Here is a 21,435-nt window from a genome sequence, read left to right as displayed (position 1 = left end):
TTTTCTTTTCTTTCTTTTTTTTTTTTTTGACAGGAATCTTTTAAAACTTGTTTTCATGTCTTTTCTGAGACTAATATAAGATTTTAATCAGAATTGGAGACAAAGCATGATCTGTGTTCATATTGACCCCATGAATAGAGTATTAGCCTTCTGTCTCTTCTCCTGTGATAATCACTTCTTATCTATGTTATATTCCAACATCTGTGATGTGTGCTAGGTAATTTTGATTTGCTATCATCTAATTTGGCTTCCTTCCTTCTGAGATAACTAGCCCTGCATGCTGATTCTCACTATCCTATTCTTCACACACAGACAGTAGTTAGAAAAGAAAAAAAAGATACTGAAAAATGAAGAGAGACAGGGTGGAGAAGAGAAGGAAGTGAAAAAAAAAAGATATTAAGGATGCCTGATGTGAAGGACTAAAGTATTTATTAAAGATAATAATTGTTATAGATTATGAGGATTAAAAAACTATTGTAAAACCAAGAGAAAATATTGACGTACTTTCTAATTCATATTTTCAATGTGTTGGAGAATATTATATGTGTACAGAAGGAAGAACAATGTATCAATAGGGCATGTTACTCAAGAGTGAAACAATTTTATTGCTGAACACCCACATATTTTACTAAAGGTAAAGTGTGGATATTGTTCTCTTTACTTGTAGAGGATGTAAAGGATGGTTTGCTAAATTCACCTGAATGGATAGCTATTCTACTGAAGTAGTAGTTACTTTCACCATTAATTTCTTTTTATTCACTAGAAGACTTTGGGGAAAAATATTTATAATATTTCAAACTTTCTTCCCTTCAAACAAAAAATTTTCCTAACTTCCATGTTGTCTTCATCTTCATTAGGTTAATTACAAAACCCTTATCAAGTGTCATAATTTACACAAAACAACAGTGAAATAGTGTTTACTCTCTGTTTTTCCTTGGCATAGACAGGATTCTAGAAAAATACTGAATAGCCCAATAAGATGGCTGGTAAAACAAGAATGTAAAGACATTTCACCCTAATGATGACTGTCCTTACCCCACCTTGATTTTATTCTGGTCTCCACAATGATGCGTTCCATTCATCTAGAGAAGTGCAAACTTTGGTATGTTATACCTAAAGTACATATTTTCTTGACAGAGCTAGAAAATATGCATAATACTCAATACTGAACTAAAATGGAAATGTCATCAGAAATGCAGAATGATTATATATTTTGGAAAGACTCAAAATTGTTCAAGAAATCACAACAGTAATTTATGTCAGGAAAGCTACTGTGGTAAAACAGTTAAACAGAAAATTATATATGTAATCATAACACCATATTTAGGAATAAAATTACAGATTTATGTATTTTAATTTGTACTATATTTTATATGACTTATATGTACATATACGTATATATGTATGATTTAAGACTGTACTGAATCAACAAAAAGGGAAATTAAGAGCTCGAAAAATCGATTTCAGATAAAAGAAACACACACACTCTTGTTTATATGTCTACCTTTGCCACGTCAACTTCCAATCATGTTGACCACACGTGTGTCAGAATAGACCTCTCTTATGTCAGGGTTCAGGGGGTGATTATTCATAAGCAGAACACAAAGCTTTTCTTGCAGGCCTTCCTGGGTGGGTTTCAACCGCCAACCTTTTGCTTAACAGCACGTGATTGAGCTTGTGTATCGATATATATGTGCATGTATTATGTACGTATAAAGGCAATGAAGAAAAATGCAATGTCTAATATAAAGTGGTGGCGTAGTGGTTAAGTGCTACATCTGCTAAGCAAAGGGTCGGCAGTTCAAATCCCCCAGGCGCTCTTTGGAAACTCTACGGAGCAGTTCTACTCTGTCCTGTAGGGTCGCTATGAGTCGGAATTGACTCGACGACAATGGGTCTGGTCTGGGCTAATACGAAGTGCACATTGAATTGATTTTTTAACACAATCTTTCATTCAATATGAACTTATATATTTATTAATCCAAATTCTAAATATCTACATCTTGTGAAACTTAAACATTTTTCTATATTATGCAGAAAAAATACTGTTCTTAAAATTCTAGAACTCAGAAGAAATGGTTAAAATGAAGAATTTGATCAATAGAGCATTAATAGACAAGAAATACAGTAAAGAGGTGAGAGGTGTATTTATAATTATTTATTGAAGTGAAATTGAACAACACAAAAAATGAACCATTTAAAAGTGTTCTTTCCAGTGACTTTTATTATATTCACAATATTGTGCAACCAACACATTTACCTAGGGTGAAATAATTTATATCAGCCTGATAAAAGTCCTCCTTTAAAAAAAAAAAAAATTTTATGGATTAAGATATCTCTCCTCTATCCGGTTGCCTTCACATGACCCCCGACAACCACTAATCTGCTCTTTGTCTCTGTGAATTTTCCTATTCTGGTTATTGCATGTAAATGGAAAAGTTCAATATGTGATCTTCCGTTTTTTGCTTTTCTCATTTAGCATTAGATATTTCAGGTTCATCCGCATCATAGCATGTATCACTGTAACATTTTTTTATGACTGAACAATATTTCATTTAATGAATATACCATATTTTCTTTATCCATTCATTTGTTGAAGGACATAGTGTTTTTAAAATTCATCAATGTGTACCCTTTTGATCAGTGTGTTTCATGTATGCAAATTTTCCTCAATTCTTACACACATGGAGGTCATCAAGAAAGAAGACATGGATAAAATTTTATGAGAAAATATATATTCTCTTACAAATAAATTTGACTCACTATGCGCTTCTACTAAACCCTATCCAACAGTGGTGGTATCCATTGTTGGATTATGTGGTAACACATTGTATTCCAGTAATTCTTATGGGTTTACCATATGAGAGAAAAAGTTAAATATATCACTTATTTAGGGATTTGGGCCAGGAGATAACAGGTGTTAATCTCAAATCCTCTAGTTATTAACTGCCCTCACTATCATTGCTATGTTTGAGTCCATTGCTGTAGCCACTGTGTCAGTCCATCTTGTTGATGGTCTTCCTCTTTTTCAGTGACTAAACATGATTTCCTTATCCTGGAATTGGTCCCTCCTGATAACATGTCCAAAATAAGTGAGAGGAAGCCTTGGTCAACCTTGCTCCTAAGGAGCATTCCAGCTATACTTCTTTCAAGACAGATTTGTTTGTTCTTCTGACAGTCCATGTACATTCAATATTCAATACCATAATTTAAACACAACAGTTCTTCTTCAGTTATCTTCTCTAACCAAGGTAAATTAGAGGATATGTCCACAAATATGTAAGAATGATTGTGCTAGATTTGTTTTATTATAAGCCTAAGTTCAAGTGGTATGTAAGAATTGTGATATATTCACAAGTAGAATACTACACACCAATACAAATACAATATGGTTAAAAGAAAGCACAATATGATGATTCAAAGAAGACAAACTGAGAGTGCTTATTGTACGGGTTGACTCATGTGAATTTCGATACAGGGAAAAGAAATCTAGTGACAGAACTCAGAACTGGAGTTGCCTGGAGATAATATAATGCTAATCCCTTAGTGACATAAGTGGTCATGTGTGAAGAGGGCATAGCATGAAGGAACTTTCTTTGTATTGACAATGTTCTAGATCTTGATTTATGTTGGTACAAATAAAACGCATTTGTCAAAACTCATCAGTGTGTACCGTTCTGATCATTGGGTTTCATCGTATACCATGTTTCCTCAATTCCTGTACATACGGAAGTCCCCAAGGAAGGAGGCATGGGTAAAATTTTATGAGATGAGATATATCTTCTTACAAGTAAATTTGACTCACTATGAGGTTCTACTGAACATTATCCAACCCGGGCGATATGGTAGCTAAGGAACTCCTCAACTTGGACAATTACGTGGTAACTGATTGCATTACAATAATTCTTATGGGTTTGTCATATGAAAGGAAAGGTAAATATAACCTTATTTAGAGGTGTGGGACAGGAAAGATAAAGTTTTAATTTCAAATCCTCTAGTTATTAATATGTAATTTCAGGCAAATTACATGTTTCAGCTGAGCTAAATCTCTTCTGAATATGAGATTACCAGTTGTCTTAGAATAGATTCTGACTATGGCAACCCCATGTGTGTCAGAGACGAACTGTACTCTATAGAGTTTTCAGTGGCTAACTTTTTTAAAAACCAGAATGCCAGGCATTTCTTCTGAGGCTCCTTTCGGTGGACTTGAACTTTCAACCTTTTTAGTTAGCAGTAGAGTGTGTTAAGCGCTTACACTACCCAGTAAATGTGGAAATAGTATGGGTTAGATTACAAGTTAAACGATGGCTTTAACATAGGTATGAGTTAACTGATATATTTGTAGCAAAGTGCCTTCTACTTATTTCTTTTGGTAATAAATTCAAAGAAAAATCCTATGTAATGATGACACTGGCATTTATTATTTCATCTTGACTTTGCAACTGTTCCAGTTTTACTGAGATTGAGCTGATATACATTTTTTCCCCATTGTGTCTATATTTCTTCACTGTGTAAATGAATTAGTACCTTTACATCAGATAGGTTCCATGAGACTGTATGCATGAATTATGCTTTGTTCTTTCATTGAATTACCCCTTCCTTCTTTTCACCAGGGAATATGTAGGTTTTCTTGGATGATTAGCAGGCACATCCAGGCAAATTCTTAAGTCCCTCTGATATTTTGAGCGTAATCAATGAAATGCATGCTAATTCTCTGGGGAATATCGCAAAGGGAAGGGAAATCATAAATTCATCCTACCAAAGAAAACATGAGAGTCATTTGAGGAAAGCAAATCTGATTCTCTACTCAAGCTGAGTGGGTAAAATTCTTTTTGATTCTGATTATCAGGTAGATTTTGGTCATTAACTATCACTCCTAACACCTGAATGCAGACACTATTACGGCCACTCACAAATTACCCCTTCAGCTTCACCACATTCATTTTCCCTTTTCTTAACTAGGATTCCATGGAGCTCAATGGTGTTTTTAGGACATTAAATCCTATAAATTAAGAGTGAGCTCCAGCTCCACTTGCTTTATAGGAACTGATACTGGCATTTGATTACGCAAGTGAAGTGCGAACTAGGAATACCTGAAAATTCAACACAAATTTAATTTAATGAAATCTATTAATTTTTTTTTTTTTTTTTATTAAGGTTAGACATACTTTGGACACATCAGGAAAGACAAATTGCTAGAAAAGAACATCACTTTTGGTCAAGTAGAGGGTCAACAAAGAGGAAGGGACTCTCAGTTGGATGGATTGACACAACAGTACCAATAAAGTGCATAAACATACCAACAATAATGACTATGGAACATGAATGAGCATCATTTTGTTCTATTATACATGGAGTCACCATAAGTCAGAGCCAATTCGACAGCAATAAACAACATCAGATTAAGATAGGATTGCCAGGTATAACACAGAACATCCAGACACAAATGAATTTCACAAAAATAAATAATTTTTATTAGAATTATGCCTAGACAATATTAAATAAATATTCTTTCTGTTAGAGAATGTTCAATGAAATGTTTGTTAAAAAATGAATATTTTTAGTATAAGTATGCCCCATGCAGCATTGCATAAATTTTGAATAATTTTTACATAAGAATTTTCCATAAAAAACTCACCATTTTTTGGTTATTAATGATGATAATATTGTTTGTTCTCTGTTTTCCCTGCTAGTTTCTTTACTAATGGGCTTGGTGTTTCAGGATGGGCAATACAAACTGATGGAGTAGTCTGGAAAATACTGTTTTTTAAGAATTACGGAGTTATGAAGAACTCCCTGAACCCAAGGTAATTCCTATCTGATATTACCATGTCTGATAACTGAAAAATAATTTATCTGTACTCTTGTATATTCTTCCTGATCACTACTTAGAGATATGAAAAATGTACATATTTTATGTCTAGGACTGATTATAGATACCCTTTTCCAAAAAGGTAAAATCTAGACATCTTCAGAGAGAGGTAGTGAACAACAATGAAGTTGTTTGTAGATTCAATAATCATTAGAATAATTCTTAGAGAACACTGAAAACTTAAAAGTCATAGAACTGGAAGTAATAATCTGAATTCCTTACCTCAATCCAATAGTCTACAGGAAAATGCCATGATATCAGGCTTTGCTATACAACAAATTTGAGATAAAGTTTTCAAAAGAACATAGGTTTATAGTTCTTACTCTGTGAGACAGGAAGGACCTGGAAAGAAGATTGGAGCTGAGGGCAGAAATAATAGAGAGCTTATCTAAAAAAAGAAGGGACAGAGGTGACTCACCAATCTCTAGTATTATCCTGCCTCCCAATCTCCTGGTTCAGGCTGGCAAAATCAAATGAAAAATTAGCATATTTCTAGGATTACTGCTATTCTCCTGAAAATTCCATTCAGCCTCAGGATCAAAAGTCATCCTTATCAAACATCCATCTGTACTCCAGCTCTGAACTTCAGCTAGTCCATACTGTAGACTTAGACCTTGCTGGGGGCCCCAGAAGTTTCTAATAGTTGTGCAAACTAACCATGGGCACTATATCACATAATAATAATTATATCCTACATTTTATATCACTAAATATTTGGAATGCCACTTAGTGTTCCAGTTGAAAATCATGCTTACAGAGCCCTTGGTTTCCATTGATGGGACAATGAATGTGAGGAGAGGTTAAAAGGAAAAACAAGTGGATTCCACTAAAGGGATTCATTAGTTCCAAATGAGTAGTTCCACTTTGATTTATTGACTGTCTTCGTAAAACTTCATGACACGAAGGTACAAAATTTATCACTAAGATATTTGAAATCACTGTCTTAAACTCTATAAATTCTGTATTATAGAGTTCCAGAAATAATTTGGCAGTCTGCAGTATATAATGTAATAAATACACAAATAAATATTCCAAATGCCTTATGGAAACTATCACCTCTATAGTGTCATATTAGAAGAAATAGTGCATATACAATTAGTCAAAATCCCTGAATATTGGTAGAAGCCATAGATTATAACAAGTGTATATCTGGATCTTGTATGTTTTGTAACTTATACATATTTGGGGGTTTTCATTAAAAAATGACATGCAAGTATAAACACAAATTGAAGCATGAATACGAATGTTTAAAAAGAATGAAAACAAACAGGCAAAAAGAAACAAATTTTGTTTATAAACAAACTGACCTTGGTCAAAAAATTATAAAATCTATGCATTAAATTTTATAAATTTATAAAATTTATAAAAATTTATAAAATTTAATAAGAGTATTAATTATATTCAACACACATCTCAACATACCAGGTGCTAGGTGAGTTCTTAGAAGGTATTCCAATAACAGAAAGATCACCTTATTAAATGATACTTTCCATTGTCTTTGAACCATAAAAAATATACCTACTAAGCCTCAAATAAATTATCGTTAACTCAGTTCTCATTTATCTGGGCCCCAGGAATATCTGTTGACACTCCATTGCAAATCGACAGTAGGTGAAGTGCAATACAGCAGAAGTCAGAATGGGAAGAGAATGTGTCCTCAGTTGTGAATATGGTGGGCAAACTGTGGTTGCAGAGTGGTTAAGTTTTCTGCTACTAAATGGAGAGTTGGTGGTTGGAACCCATCAGCTGCTCTGGGTGAGAAAAGTGTGGCAGTCAGCTAGCTTCCATAAAAATTACAGCCTTGGAAACCCTATGAGGCAGTTCTCCTTTGTCCTACAGGGTCTCTATGAGTTGGAATCGACTCAGCGGCAGTGGGTTATAACACGTAAGTGTCACTAAACTCAGATTGTCCCTGCTTCTTCCTCTAAAATTATCAAAATCCCACAGAAATTCTCAGACAAAAATGAAGTGGACTAAAGGAAAACTTTGATGTAATTTTACAGATAAAATATACTATTTCTGTATTAACAACATTATGGATTTTTGAAGTTAACTTTAGGAACTCCTATATCACAAATCAGGGAGATCCACATAAAACACATTATTCATTGACACAACAGACATTAATTTCTGTTGGCTTTCTTTAGAATTTAATCTATGTTATATCAATGAGTAAGGTGTTACACACAGATCTCCTTATTTTTGGATGTGGAAAACATGGTGGTGTAGTGCTTAAGTGGATTCCAACTCGAATCCACCAGCCACTCTTTGGAAACTTTATGCGGCAGTTCCACTCTGACCTACAGGGCCACTATGAGTTGAAATCCACTAGACTGCAAAGTTTTTTTTTTTTTTTTTTTTGGCTGTAGAAGATTCTAAAGTTTACTTCAACTTCAAAATCATATGAAGAGCCCTGGTGGCACAGTGGTTAAGTGCTTGGCTGCAAACAGAAAGATCAGCCACTCTGTGGGAGAATGATGTGGCAATTTGCTTCTGTAGAGATTATAGCCTTGGAAACCCTACGAGGAAGATCTATTCCATCCTATAGGGACGCTATGAGTCAGAAATGACTCAATGATGACAGAAAACAACAGTATGAAGAAAAAGATCAGTGGTTGTTCTCTGGTAGTCTTCTGCATGGGAAACCTGGGTTAAATTTCTGGCCAATATACTTCATACACTACCACCACTGGGTCGGTCAGTAGTGAATTCTGTATTGCTATGATGCTGGATAGGTTTCAGAGGAGGTTCTAGACTAAGGCAGGCTAGGAAAAAACGCCTAGTGCACAACTTCCCCAAATTAGCCAGTGAAAACCCTGTGGATCGCAAGGGTCCAATCCAAAACAGATCACAGGGATGGTGTAGGACTGGGCAGTGTTTTGTTTCATTGTGTTTGTGGTCACTGTGAATCGAGGCTAACTCAATGACAGATAACAACAAAAAATATGAGGAAAAAAAATTCCATTGCTATAATATATTATAACTTGATTAGAAAATACTACATGAAAGCTAATACCAAACCGTCTGTTTTTTTCCAGAAGAGGTAACTAGACTAAATGGGCCAACAGAATCTAACAATGCCAACTGAATTCATTCTAATGGGAGTCACAAGGAAACCCGAACTTCAGCTACCCCTTTTTGGGGTCTTCCTCATCATCTACATGATCACAGTGGTGGGCAACCTGGGCATGATCATCTTGACCAAGATGGACTCCCGCCTACACACGCCTATGTATTTTTTCATCAGACACTTGGCCTTCATTGATCTTGGTAATTCTACTGTCATTTGTCCCAAGGCATTGGTAAATTTTGTTGTGGATAAAAATACCATTTCTTATTATGCATGTGCCACACAGATGGCTTTCTTCATTTTGTTCCTTATCAGTGAACTTTTTATTCTATCAGCCATGGCCTATGACCGCTATATGGCCATTTGTAACCCTCTGCTCTACAATGTTATCATGTCCCAAAGACTTTGTCATTTGCTTGTGGGCATTCCATATTTCTACAGTTCTTTCCAGGCTCTGATGTTCACCAGTAAGACGTTTACTTCCATCTTCTGTGGCTCTAATGTCATCAGTCATTTCTACTGTGATGGAGTTCCCGTGTTATCTATACTCTGCTCAAATTCACAAGAAATAGAATTGATGCTCATATTTTCAGCATTTAATTTGATATCTTCCCTGCTGGTTGTCCTGCTGTCTTACCAGCTGATGCTGATAGCCATATTTCGAATGCATTCTGCCAAGAGCCGGAAAAAAGCTTTCTCCACATGTGCTTCTCATCTGACAGTGGTAGTTGTGTTTTATGGAACTCTATTATTTATGTATGTGCAGCCCAAATCTTCTCACTCAAATGATACCGACACAATAGCCTCTGTGTTTTACACTTTAGTCATACCCATGCTTAACCCTTTGATATACAGCTTGAGGAACAAAGAGGTAAAACATGCCTTCCACAGGGTTTTTAAAAATCATTGCCAGCTTTGTATTTAATATTCACCCTTGTTTTAGTAAACAGTGCAAAAGGCAATGTCACTTAATAATATTTTTAGTAGATATAAATGCATTCCTTTTGGTTCCAAGGTAAAGGCTAATTATAAATCAGATACTATTACATTGTTTATAATAAGACATATTAATCCTATTTTACATCTCAAATTGTCATTTCTTCCCCAATGTTCCTTGCTTCCTATGCATTGCTTACTTACATGATTTCATAGACCCTCATACTTCCACAATGATAAATTTGAATATACTCTTGATCGATAAAACATGTGATTGTTTCTGTCTGTTTTTTTAAGGACTAGCGTCTTTCAGTGTTTTTCCCATTGCATTTTCTAAGTCTGAAGCAGCAGCATAGTGTTACAGTCAAAGAGTTATTGTGTCCTATTAACAGATGAATAATTTATTTGTCATTTTGTTATCAATCAATTCTACTGTGAAAATAAATTCTTAACTATGATGTACTAAAATGTGTGAAAAGTGTGAAGTAAACTAGATAATTTTGATTTGTCAGTATTTAATTTGATTTCTTTCTTCTCTGCTTTGCTTTGGCATAGATAGTCCCCTAAAAAAATGTTTTAAACTGGTAAATCACAAGCTAGTAAACAAACATTTAAATAAACTCTACCATAATGGGATATCTTAGTCATCTAGTGGTGCTGTGACAGAATTACCACAAGTGGATGGCTTTAACAAACAAAAATTTATTCTCTCACAGTCTAGTAGTTCAGAAATCCAAATTCAGGGTGCTGGCTCCAGGGGAAGGCTTTCTCTTTCATCTCTGGAGGAAGGTCCTTGTCATCAATCTTCCCCTGTGAGACAGATAGGGTTAACTCTGCTGGCAGAACAGAAAAGCTGTTAAAAGATTACCATCTAGAAGTTGGGTAAACAGGGACCACACCCTGACAACATGAGATTAGGTTGAAACAACCTGTGAATTACTATCTCCTTCTTAGTGTTTTTCTAGTCCGTTCCTCTTTTATAGGCTCCTCATGCACAGAAGAGCAAAGCACGACTGCTGTTTAACCTTCCTTGGCCCACCAAAGATGACGATGTAATGCCAAAGATCAGTGCACTTATGTTATATCCCACAATAAGTGGTGCAAAGGGCTGCCAAGAGGACTATATCTTGAATATCAGCAGGTTCCATCTTGGATTCCAGATGCATGTGCCACCTAATTAGTATACACTGCCATTCTGAGAAGTACCCATCCTTTGAAAGAAACCCACTAAATATTCATCGCTGTATTGTGTCCACCAAACCCAAATAAGCGCTGGTCTTGCTTCTCTTTTTGAGTCAGTCTTTTGGTGAGGCATAAGCCCCCACTGATTCCTTTTATTTGTCATAAGTAAAATAAACTTTTTAGAGCTGGACCCAAATTTGCCTCCTCTATGTTTTCTTACAAGAGAAAGACAAGGGCCCATTGAGCCTGAACGACCTCCATTCCCTCGGTGGTAACACCTGTTCTAGGAAATTCTCAGTGCAGGGGCTGTGAGTCCAAAGGACACACACTGCTCCTGTCACTAGATTCTTGGTGGTATGAGGTCCCTCATCTCTCTGTCCATTTCTCTCTGTTATATCTCAAAAGAGATTGACTCAAGACACAACCTCATCTTGTAGACTGAGTCCTGCATCATTAACGTAACTACCTCTAATCCTGCTTCATTAACATCATAGAGGTAGGATTTATAACACACAGGAAAATCACATCAGATAACAAAATGGTGGACAATCACTCAGTACTGGGAATCATGACCTAGTCCAGTTGACACACATTTTTTTGAGAGGGACACAATTCAATGGATAATATTGAGTGACATCGACACATCTTATCTCATCTGTTTATTTTGGTTTAGCTTTCACAGACATTTGGACCAAAAAGAGGAATTAAGAAGCAAAATATAATGATATTGGCTTTTATATTTGCTTATACATTTATCAATTATCAGTGTTATTTATTTTTAGGTATCATGTTGCCTTACTATCTATTGTCCTTTCATTTCATCCTGTACAGCTTCCTTAATTTTAGGGTAATTTTGTCAGACATGTAATTCTATTACATGTGCTATTTATCCTAGGACTTTAAACATGTAATCCCACTGCCTTTAAACCTCCATGCTTTCTGCTGAGAAATAAACTGTTAATCTTACTGAAATTCCATGTGTATGTTCAGTTGCAATTCGCTTGTAGCTTTCAAAATTCTTTGTCTTTGATAGTTTGATTATAATTTGTCTAAACATGAATCACTTTGTATTTATCATACTTGAAATTAATTCAGCTTTTTGGTAAGCAAATTCATGTATTTTACCCAATTTTATAAGTTTTAAACTTATAAGATTAGTGGTGGTCACGGCAACATGCAAGCCACCACAATAAGACAAAGTGACAGATGAGTAGTGGTGTATTAGCTAGTTGTACCGTGGTAGCTTGTGAGTTGCTGTGATGCTAGAGGCTATGCCACTGGCATTTCAGATACTAACAGGGTCAACTATGGTGGGCAAGCTTCAACAGAGCTTCCAGACTAAAACAGTAGGAAGTAGAACCTGGTGGCTTACTTCTGAAAAAATACTGACAGGTGAAAACTTTATGAATAGTAGTGCAACATTGTCTGATATAGTGCCAGAAGATGAGCCCCTCAGGTTTGAAATCACTCAACATACAACTGAGGAAGAGCTGCTTCCTTAAATCGAGTCAACCTTAATGACGTGGGTGGGGTAAAGTTTTTGAGAGCTTTATTTGCTCATGCAGCAACATCCAAAATGAGAAGAAATAGCTGCAAATATCCATTAATAAATTACAATGTGGAGTGTATGATGTATGAATCTAGGAAAATTGGGAAGTCATCTAAAATGAAATGGAACACATAAAGATCAATATCTTAGGCATCAATGAGCTGAAATGGACTGATATCAGCCATTCTGAATTGTACACTCATGTGGTCTACTATGCCAGGAATGACAAACTGAAGAAAAATGGCGTCACATCCATTTTCAAAAAGAACATTTCAAAATCTATCCTGAAGTACAACACTCTCTGTGTTAGGATAATATCTATATACCTACAATGAAGATCAGCTAATATCAATATTATTCAAATTTATGCAACAACCACTAAAGCCAAAGATGAAGAAATTGAAGATTTTTATCAACTTCTCCAGGCTGAAATTGATCAAACATTCAATCAAGAGGCATTGGTAGCTATTAGTGATTGGAATGCAAAAGTTGGAAACAAAGGAGAAGGATCGGTGGGTGGAAAATCAGGCCTTGGCGAGAGAAACAACACAGGAGACAGCATGATAGAATTTTGAGAGACCAATGATTTATTCATTGCAAATAATTTTTTTCAACAACATAAACAGTGGCTACACATATGGACCTCACTGGACGGAATACATAGAAACTGAATATACTGCATCTGTGTGAAGAGATGTTGGGGAAGCTTAATTTCATCAATCAGAACAAGGCCACTGGCCATCTGTGTAAAATACCACCAATTGCTTATATGTGAGTTCAAGTTGAAGCTGAAGAAAATTAAAACAAGTCCACAAGAGCCAAAATATGACCTTGAGTATATCCCACCTTAATTTAGAGACCATGTCAAGAGTACATTTGACCCACTAAGCATTAATGATTGAAGACCAGAAGAGTTGTGGGATGACATGAAGGACACAATGCTTGAAGAAAGCAAAAGGTCATTAAAAAGACAGGAAAGATAGGGGGAAAAAAATTGATGTCAGAAGAGACACTGAAACTTGCCCTTGAAGGTAGAGCTGCTAAAGCTAATGGAAGAAATGATGAAGTAAAACAGCTGAACAGAAAATTTCAAAGAGCAGCTTGAGAAGACAAAGTATTATAAACAAATGTTGGAAGAAAGACTTAAAAAGAACTTTGCAAATGAAACCAGAATTTAAAGATTTGGAAAATTCTGTTGTACAAACTAAGGAAATGTGTCCTGGAAATCTTTCATCAAAGAAAGTGGCTACACTCTCTTTTGCTAAAGACATTATGTCTGTGACAGATGGACCTAATTAACCATCCTAGCTGAAACCCCTTCAGCTTAGATTGAAAGGGACAGAGACAGGAAAAAAGGAAGGAAAGTTCCTGCCTCCTGAAATTCTACAGAAAGGAAACAGGCCAATCAAGCAAGCTAGTTGCAAATACCTGCTGTCCTTCAAGAAAAAGGCATATTTCTTTTACTATCAAAGATCAGAGGTAAATATATCACGTAAGCCAGTAGACATCATGTTTTAATCTCAAGTCCTCTAGCTATCAATTGTGAAATTTCAGGAAAATTGCATACTTTAACTGAGCTCAGTGTCTTCCGAATACGAGAATACTAGTTGTCTTTGAGTAGATTTTGACTCGTGGCTACGTCATGTGTGTCAAAGTAGAACTGCACTCCACAGAAGTTTTCAATGGCCAATTTTTTTTTTTTTTGGGGGGGGTAGAATGCCAGGCCTTTTTTCTAAGGCTCTTCTGGGTGAACTTGAACTTTTAAACTTTTTGTTAGCAGCAGAGTGTGTTGACCATATACATCACCCAAGAAAATAGTAAGGGCTAAATTAAAAAAAAAAAAAAAAATTTTTTTCTTCTTTTTTAAATGTATGAGTTCACTGATGGGTTCAATATATGTATGAGTTAAATGACAAATTTATAACACAGTACCTGTTTTTTTTTTTTTTTCTTTAACGTGCTAGATATTTCTCTTGGTAATAAATTCAAAGAAAAAATCCTATGTAATTGATGATACTGGCATTTACTATTTCATCATGACTTTGCAACTCTTCCGGTTTTACCGAGATTGAGCTGACATTCCATTCTTTTTTTTTTTTCTCCACTGTGCCTATATTTTTTGACTGTGTTCTTGAACAAGTACCTTTACATCATGTAGGTTCCATGAGACTGTATAGATCACTTATGTTTTGTTCCTTTCTTTGAATTGTCCTTTCCTTCTTTTCACTGTAGAATATGTAAGATGTCTTGGAAAATTAGCAGGCACATCAAGGCAATTTTTTTAAGTCCCTCAGATGATTTGAGCATAATCAGTGAAATGCATACTAATTCCTCAGGGAATACAACAAAGGGAAGGGGAATCATAAATTCATCCTACCAAAGAAAACAAGAAATTTATTTGAGAAATTCAATCTCATTCTCTACTCAAGGTGAGTGAATAAAAAACTGTCTTTGATTCTGATCATCATGTGGATTTTGGTCATTTACCGTAACTCCTGATTCCTGATTGCAGACACCATTATGGACACTCACAGATGATTCATTCAATTGCACCACAAATACTCATTTTCTTTTCTGTTAACTGGAATTCCATGAGCTCTGAAGTGTTTTTAGAACATTAAATCCTGTAAATTAAAAGTGTGTCATAGCTCTATTTGATTTATGGAAGCTTTTTTTTTTTTAATATTGGCATTTGATTATTGAAAGTGAAGAGGGAGCTAGAAATACCTGAAAATTCAACACCACTTTAATATAAATCTATTAAGATTAGGCATAACTTGGGTGTGTCATCAGGAAAGACCAATAGCTAGAAAAGGACTTCATGTTTGGTCAAGTAGAGGGCCAAGAAAAAGGAGGGAATGCTCAATGGGGTGGGTTGACACAATATTACCAATAATGGACTCAAACTTACCAATGATCATGAAGATGGCATATGCATGGACATCATTTGATTCTGTTATACATGGGGTCACCATAAATTGGAGCCAGCTGCATAGTAACAAATAGCAACAACAAATTAAGGTTAGGATAGCCAGGTATAATATAGAACACCCAGGAACATTCAAATTTCACAAAACTAAATAAGTTTTCTTAGTAGAAGTACAGGCAGTGGTTAAGGGCTTGGCTGCTAACCAAAAGGCCAGCAATTCAAATCCACCAGCCGTTGTTAGAACCCTTAGGGGCAGCTCTACTCTTTGCAATGAGTTGGAATAAACTTGATGGCAATGGTTTTGGTTTGGTTTGGTTATACCCAAGACAATATTAAATATTATTTTAGTAGGAGTATGTCCATTGAAATATTTTTTAAACAATGAATATTGTTAACATAAGTATGCACCATGCAACATTTGCTGAACTTTGAATAATTTTTACATATGATTTTCCCATGAAAATGCCATTTTTGGTTGTCCATTTTGATTTTTTTTTTTTTTTTGGTTTTTTGTTTCTCCTATTAGTTTCTTTATGAATGGACCTGGTTTTTCAGAATGGTCATTACAAACTGATGGAGTAGACTGGAAAATACTGTGCCTTTTAAGAGTTATGGAGTTACAAAGAACTCCCTGAACCTAAAATAATTCCTACCTGATATTACCATGCCTGAGGATTGAAAAATCATTCATCCATTTACACACTTGTATATTCTTCCTGCTCTGATGATAATCAATACAAAGAGATATTTAAAATGTACACATTTACATGGCCAGGACAGGTTTAAAAAAAAAAAAAAAGCTGTCATTCAGTTGATTCCAACTCATAGTGACTCTATATGACAGAGATGAGCTGCCCCATAGGGTTCCCAAAGGGCTCCTGGTGGATTCGAACTGCTGACCTTCGGTTAGCAGCTGAACTCTTAACCACTACACCACCAGGGTTTCTCCAGGACAGAGCAGATTAGAGATATTCTTTTCCAAAAAGGAGAATGGGCAGGGTGAAAAATCTGATCATCTACAGAGGGAGGTAGTGAAAGACACTGAAGATGCTGATAGAGTCAATAAACATTTGGATAATTCTTAGAGAACATTGAAAACTTAAAAGTTATAGAATTAGAAGTAGAAATCTGAATTCCTTACCTCAATCTAGTGTTCTACACTAAAATCCTATGATATCAGGGTTTACGATACAGAAAATTTGAGATAAAGTTTTCAAAGGGACATAGACTTATAGTTTTTATTCTGTGAGAGAGGAAAGACCTGGAAAAGAGATTGGAGCTGAGTGCGGAAATAACAGAGAACCTTATCTAAAACAGAAGGGACAGAGGTGACTCACTAATCTCTGGTATCATCCTGCCTCCCAATCTACTGGATCATGCTGACAAAATCAAACTAAAAATTAGCTTATTTCTAGGATTACTACTATTCTCCTGAAAATTCCATCCAGCCACAGGACCAAAAATCATCTTTAGCAGACATCTCTCTGTAGTCCAGCTCTGAACTTCAGCTACTGCATACTGTAGACTTAGACCTTGTTGGGGCCCCTGGAAGTTTCTAATAGTTGTGCAGACTAAGCATGGGTATTCTATCACATAGTAATAACTAAATCCTGCATTTTATATCAATGAAATTGAAAACCATGCTTACAGAGTCTTAGGTTTTCATTGATGGGACAATGGATATGAGAATAGGTCAAAAGGGAAACCAAGTGGATTAAACTAAAGGGATTTATTGGCTCCAATCAGGTAGTTCCATTTTGATTTACCGACTTTCTTTGTAAAACTTTATGAAATGAAGAGACAGATGTTATCATTAAAATCTTATATTCTATGAATTCTCTATTGTAGAGTTCCAGAAATAAATTGACAGTTTGTAATATATGATATAATAAATGCACAAATGAACACTCTAACTGGCTTATGAAACTGGTCTTCTCCATGGTGTCATATTACAGTCAACAAAGCATATACAATTAAAGTCAAAATCCCTAAATATTGATATAAACCATAGCTTTTAGGAGGAATGTATCCAGATATTATGTGTCTTGAAACTTGTAAAAATTGGGGAGTTTTCGTTAAAAAGTGTAATGCAATTATAAATACTTTAATGCAAATTAAAAAGTGTAATGCAATATATAATTGCATTACACTTTTTAACGAAAACTTCCCAGTTTTTTCAAGTTTCATTTACACAATTGAAACATAAATGTGAATATACATTCAAACTGAAAAAGAAATAGAAATAAATTTCAGTTATAAGCAAACTGATCTTGGTCAAAAAATTTACAAAATCATAAATATAAAAAAATTATTAAATTATATTCAAGACACTTCTCAGCATGCCAGGTGCTAGGTGTTCTTAAAAGCTATTCTAACACCAGAAAGATCTCTTTAATAAATGATGCATGCCATTGTTTTTGAATCATAGAAATACACCTACTATAGGGTCGTTATGAGTCAGAATTGACTTGATGGCAACAGGGAATAAAGTGTCATTAACTCAATTCTCGTCTATCTGGACCCCAGAAATGCCTGCTGACACTCCAGTGCAAACTGACATTAGGTGAAGTACAATAGAGCAGAAGTCAGAATGGGAAGCGAATGTGCCCTAAATCAATTATGGTTGGGGAGACCTGGTGGCACAGTAGTTAAGCGCTCAGATGCTAACTGGAAGGTTGCTAGTTCAAACACACCAGTCACCCCACAGGAGAAATACATGGCAGGCTGCTTCCATAAAAATTATAACTTTCTAAACCCTATAGGGCAATTCCAGTTAGTCCTATAGTGTCACTATGAGTCAGAATCGGCTTGAGGGCAATGGGTTTTACATATAACTTTCACTAAACTTGCATTACCTCAGCATTTCTCTATTAAAAAAAAAAAAAAACTGTTGTCATCGAGTTGATTCTGACTCATAGCAATTCTATAGACAGAGTAAAACTGCCCCACAGGGTTTCCAAGGAGTGCCTGGTAGATTTGAACTGCCCACCTTTTGGTTAACAGAACTCTTATCTGCTATAGCACCAGGGTTTCCTTTCTAAGACTAAAAATCTCACATAAATTCTCAGACAAAAATGAAGCAGACTAAAGGAAAACTTTGATGTTATTTTGTAGGTAAAATTAAGTATACTATCTCTGTATTACCAACTCTGTGGGTTTTTGAAGTTTAAATAAACTTTAGAATCTTCTACATCCCCAGATTGGGGAATCCACATAAAACACATTATTCATTGACACAACATAGATTAATTTCTGTTGAATTTCTTTAGAATTTAATCTATGTTTATCAATGAGTAATGTGTTATATATTACATTTTTTGGGACGTAGAAGATTCTAAAGTTTACTTTAACCTCAAAGTCAGATGAAAAGCCCCGGTGGCAGAGTGGTTAACTGGTTAAGTGACAGAAAGGTCAGCAGTTGCTGACAGAAAGATCAGCCACCCTGTGGGAGAAAATGGGCAATCTGCTTTCATAAAGATTACAGCCTTGGCAAACCTATGGAGAGGTTCTACTTCATCCTATAGGGTCACTAAGAGTTGGAATCAACTCAATGACACACAACAACAACAATATGAAGAAAAAGAACAGTGGTTGTTCAGTGATAGTCTGTGTGGGTAACCCAGTTAGATTTCTGGCCAATGTACCTTATGCATTGCCAGCACTGGTCTGTCAGTGGTAAATTCCTTGCAATGTTGCTGAACAGGTTTCAAAGGGGTTCCAGACTAAGACAGACTACGAAAAATACCTAGGGATCATCCTCTGAAAACCAGCTAGTAAAAATCCTATGGATTACAAGGGTTCAATCTCAAACAGATCATGCCGATGGTGCAGGACTAAGCACCTTTTTATTTCTTTGCACTTGGGGTCACTGTGAATTCAGCACTAACTCAAAGACGTATAACAACAAAAAATGCGAATTGTTTTTCCATTGTTTCTTCAAATGTTATAATTTGTTTAGAAAATACTACTGTTTCTTCCCAGAGGAGTAACTGGACCAGATGGGCCAACAGAATCTAACAGTGTTCACTGAATTAATTCTAATAGGAGTCACAAGACACCCTGAGCTGCAGCTCCCCCTTTTGGGGGTCTTTCTTATTATCTACATGATAACACTGGTGGGAAACCTGGGGATGATCATCTTGACCAAGGTGGACTTCCAACTACACACGCCTATGTATTTTTTCATCAGACACCTAGCCTTCATTGATCTTGGTAATTCTACTGTCATTTGCCCCAAGGTGCTGGAAAATTTTACTGTGGATCAAAGTACCATTTCCTATTATGTATGTGCCACACAGATGGCTTTCTTCATTTTGTTCTTTGTCAGTGAACTTTTTATGCTGTCACCCATGGCCTATGACCGCTACGTGGCCATCTGTAACCCTCTGCTCTATAATGTTATCATGTCCCCAAGACGTTGTCATGTGCTCATGGATATTCCATACCTCTATAGTACTTTTCAGTCTCTGATGTTCACCATTAAGATTTTCATATTGACCTTCTGTGGCTCTAATGTCATCAGTCATTTCTACTGTGATGATGTCCCCTTGATACCTATGCTCTGCACAAATGCACAAGAGGTACAGTTGTTGGTCATAATGTTTTCAGCATTTAATTTGATATCCTCCCTCCTGGTTGCCTGCTGTCCTACCTGCTGATTCTGATAGCCATATTTCGAATGCATTCTGCTGAGGGCAGGAAAAAAGCTTTCTCCACATGTGGTTCTCATCTGACAGTGGTGGTTGTGTTTTATGGAACTCTTATTTATTTATTTTTTATTTATGTATTTATGTATGTATTTATTATTTATGTATTATTTATTTATTATTTATGTATATGCAACCCAAATCTGCTCATATGATACTGACACAGTGGCCTCTGTGTTTTACACTTTAGTCATCCCCATGCTTAACGCTTTGATATACAGCTTAAGAAACAAAGAGGTAAATGATGCGTTCCACAGAGTTTTTAAAAACTGATGTCAGCTTTGTATTTAATATTCGATATTCAACCTTGTTTTAGTAAACAATGTCAAAGGTAATATCATTTGACAATATTTCTTATAGATATAAATACATTCTCTTTAGTTCCAAAGCAAAGACGAATTATAAATCCTAGACGGATTTTTTTTTTTTTAGATTATACTCAGACAAACCAATCCTATTTTAGATCTCAAATTAGATGTCACCTCCCCAACATTCCTTGCTTCCTGTTCATTGATTACTTATGTGATTTCATAGACCCTCATACTTCTACAATGATTATATTTATTACACTCTTGATTAATAAAATATGTGTTTGTTTCTGTCAGTTTTTCTAACGATAAGGATCTTCTCAATCTTTTTTCTATTCCATTTTCTAAGCCTAAAGCAACTGTGTAAACAATGTTGGAGACAAAGGGTTATCTGTGTTACAATTAACGCATGAAGACTTTATTTGTCCTTTCGTTATGAGTCAATTCTGTAGTGAAAATAAATTCTTAACAGTGATGAACTAAAATGTGTAAATTTGACTAGATGATTTTGATTTTTTAGCATTTAATTTGATTTATTTCGTCCTTAGATAACTAGTGTCTTACATGTTGATTCTCATGGCCATATTCCAGATTACCGTATAGTACTTATGGGAAAAAAAAAGAATGGATAATGCAAAGTGAATTAAAACAGAGAGGATGACAATAGGAAGAAGGGAAAACTAGAACTCTGTTGGGAAAGACTAAAAGATTTATTAAACAGTGTAACTAATGGACAGCATGAAGATGAAAAGTATTATAAGAATGAAGAGAAAATGTTGATACATTTCTAATTCCTGTTTTCAATGGATTGAAACACGTTACACTGGTAAAAAAAAAAAAAAAAGTAAGGAACGGCATGTTAAATGGGCACATTACTCTTGGA

General features: G+C 35.3%; 2 protein-coding genes across 2 annotated transcripts; both read left to right on the top strand.

Moving 5' to 3' along the window:
- The first annotated feature begins 8,359 nt into the window (after positions 1-8,359).
- On the top strand, positions 8,360-9,993 carry LOC135231661 (olfactory receptor 8K5-like). Its single transcript, XM_064288085.1, has one exon. The coding sequence runs from the start codon at positions 8,929-8,931 to the stop codon at positions 9,865-9,867; it is 939 nt and encodes a 312-aa protein (XP_064144155.1). The 5' UTR covers positions 8,360-8,928; the 3' UTR covers positions 9,868-9,993.
- A 9,543-nt stretch (positions 9,994-19,536) lies between these two features.
- On the top strand, positions 19,537-20,196 carry LOC135232064 (olfactory receptor 8K5-like). The gene has a single exon (XM_064289349.1). The coding sequence runs from the start codon at positions 19,537-19,539 to the stop codon at positions 20,194-20,196; it is 660 nt and encodes a 219-aa protein (XP_064145419.1).
- Positions 20,197-21,435: the final 1,239 nt, after the last annotated feature.

The sequence above is a fragment of the Loxodonta africana genome, chromosome 7, assembly GCF_030014295.1.
Source record: "Loxodonta africana isolate mLoxAfr1 chromosome 7, mLoxAfr1.hap2, whole genome shotgun sequence".
NCBI lineage: Eukaryota > Metazoa > Chordata > Mammalia > Proboscidea > Elephantidae > Loxodonta > Loxodonta africana.
The sequence above is the reverse complement of the archived record's forward strand: the minus strand, read 5'-3'. Positions and strand labels throughout refer to the sequence as shown.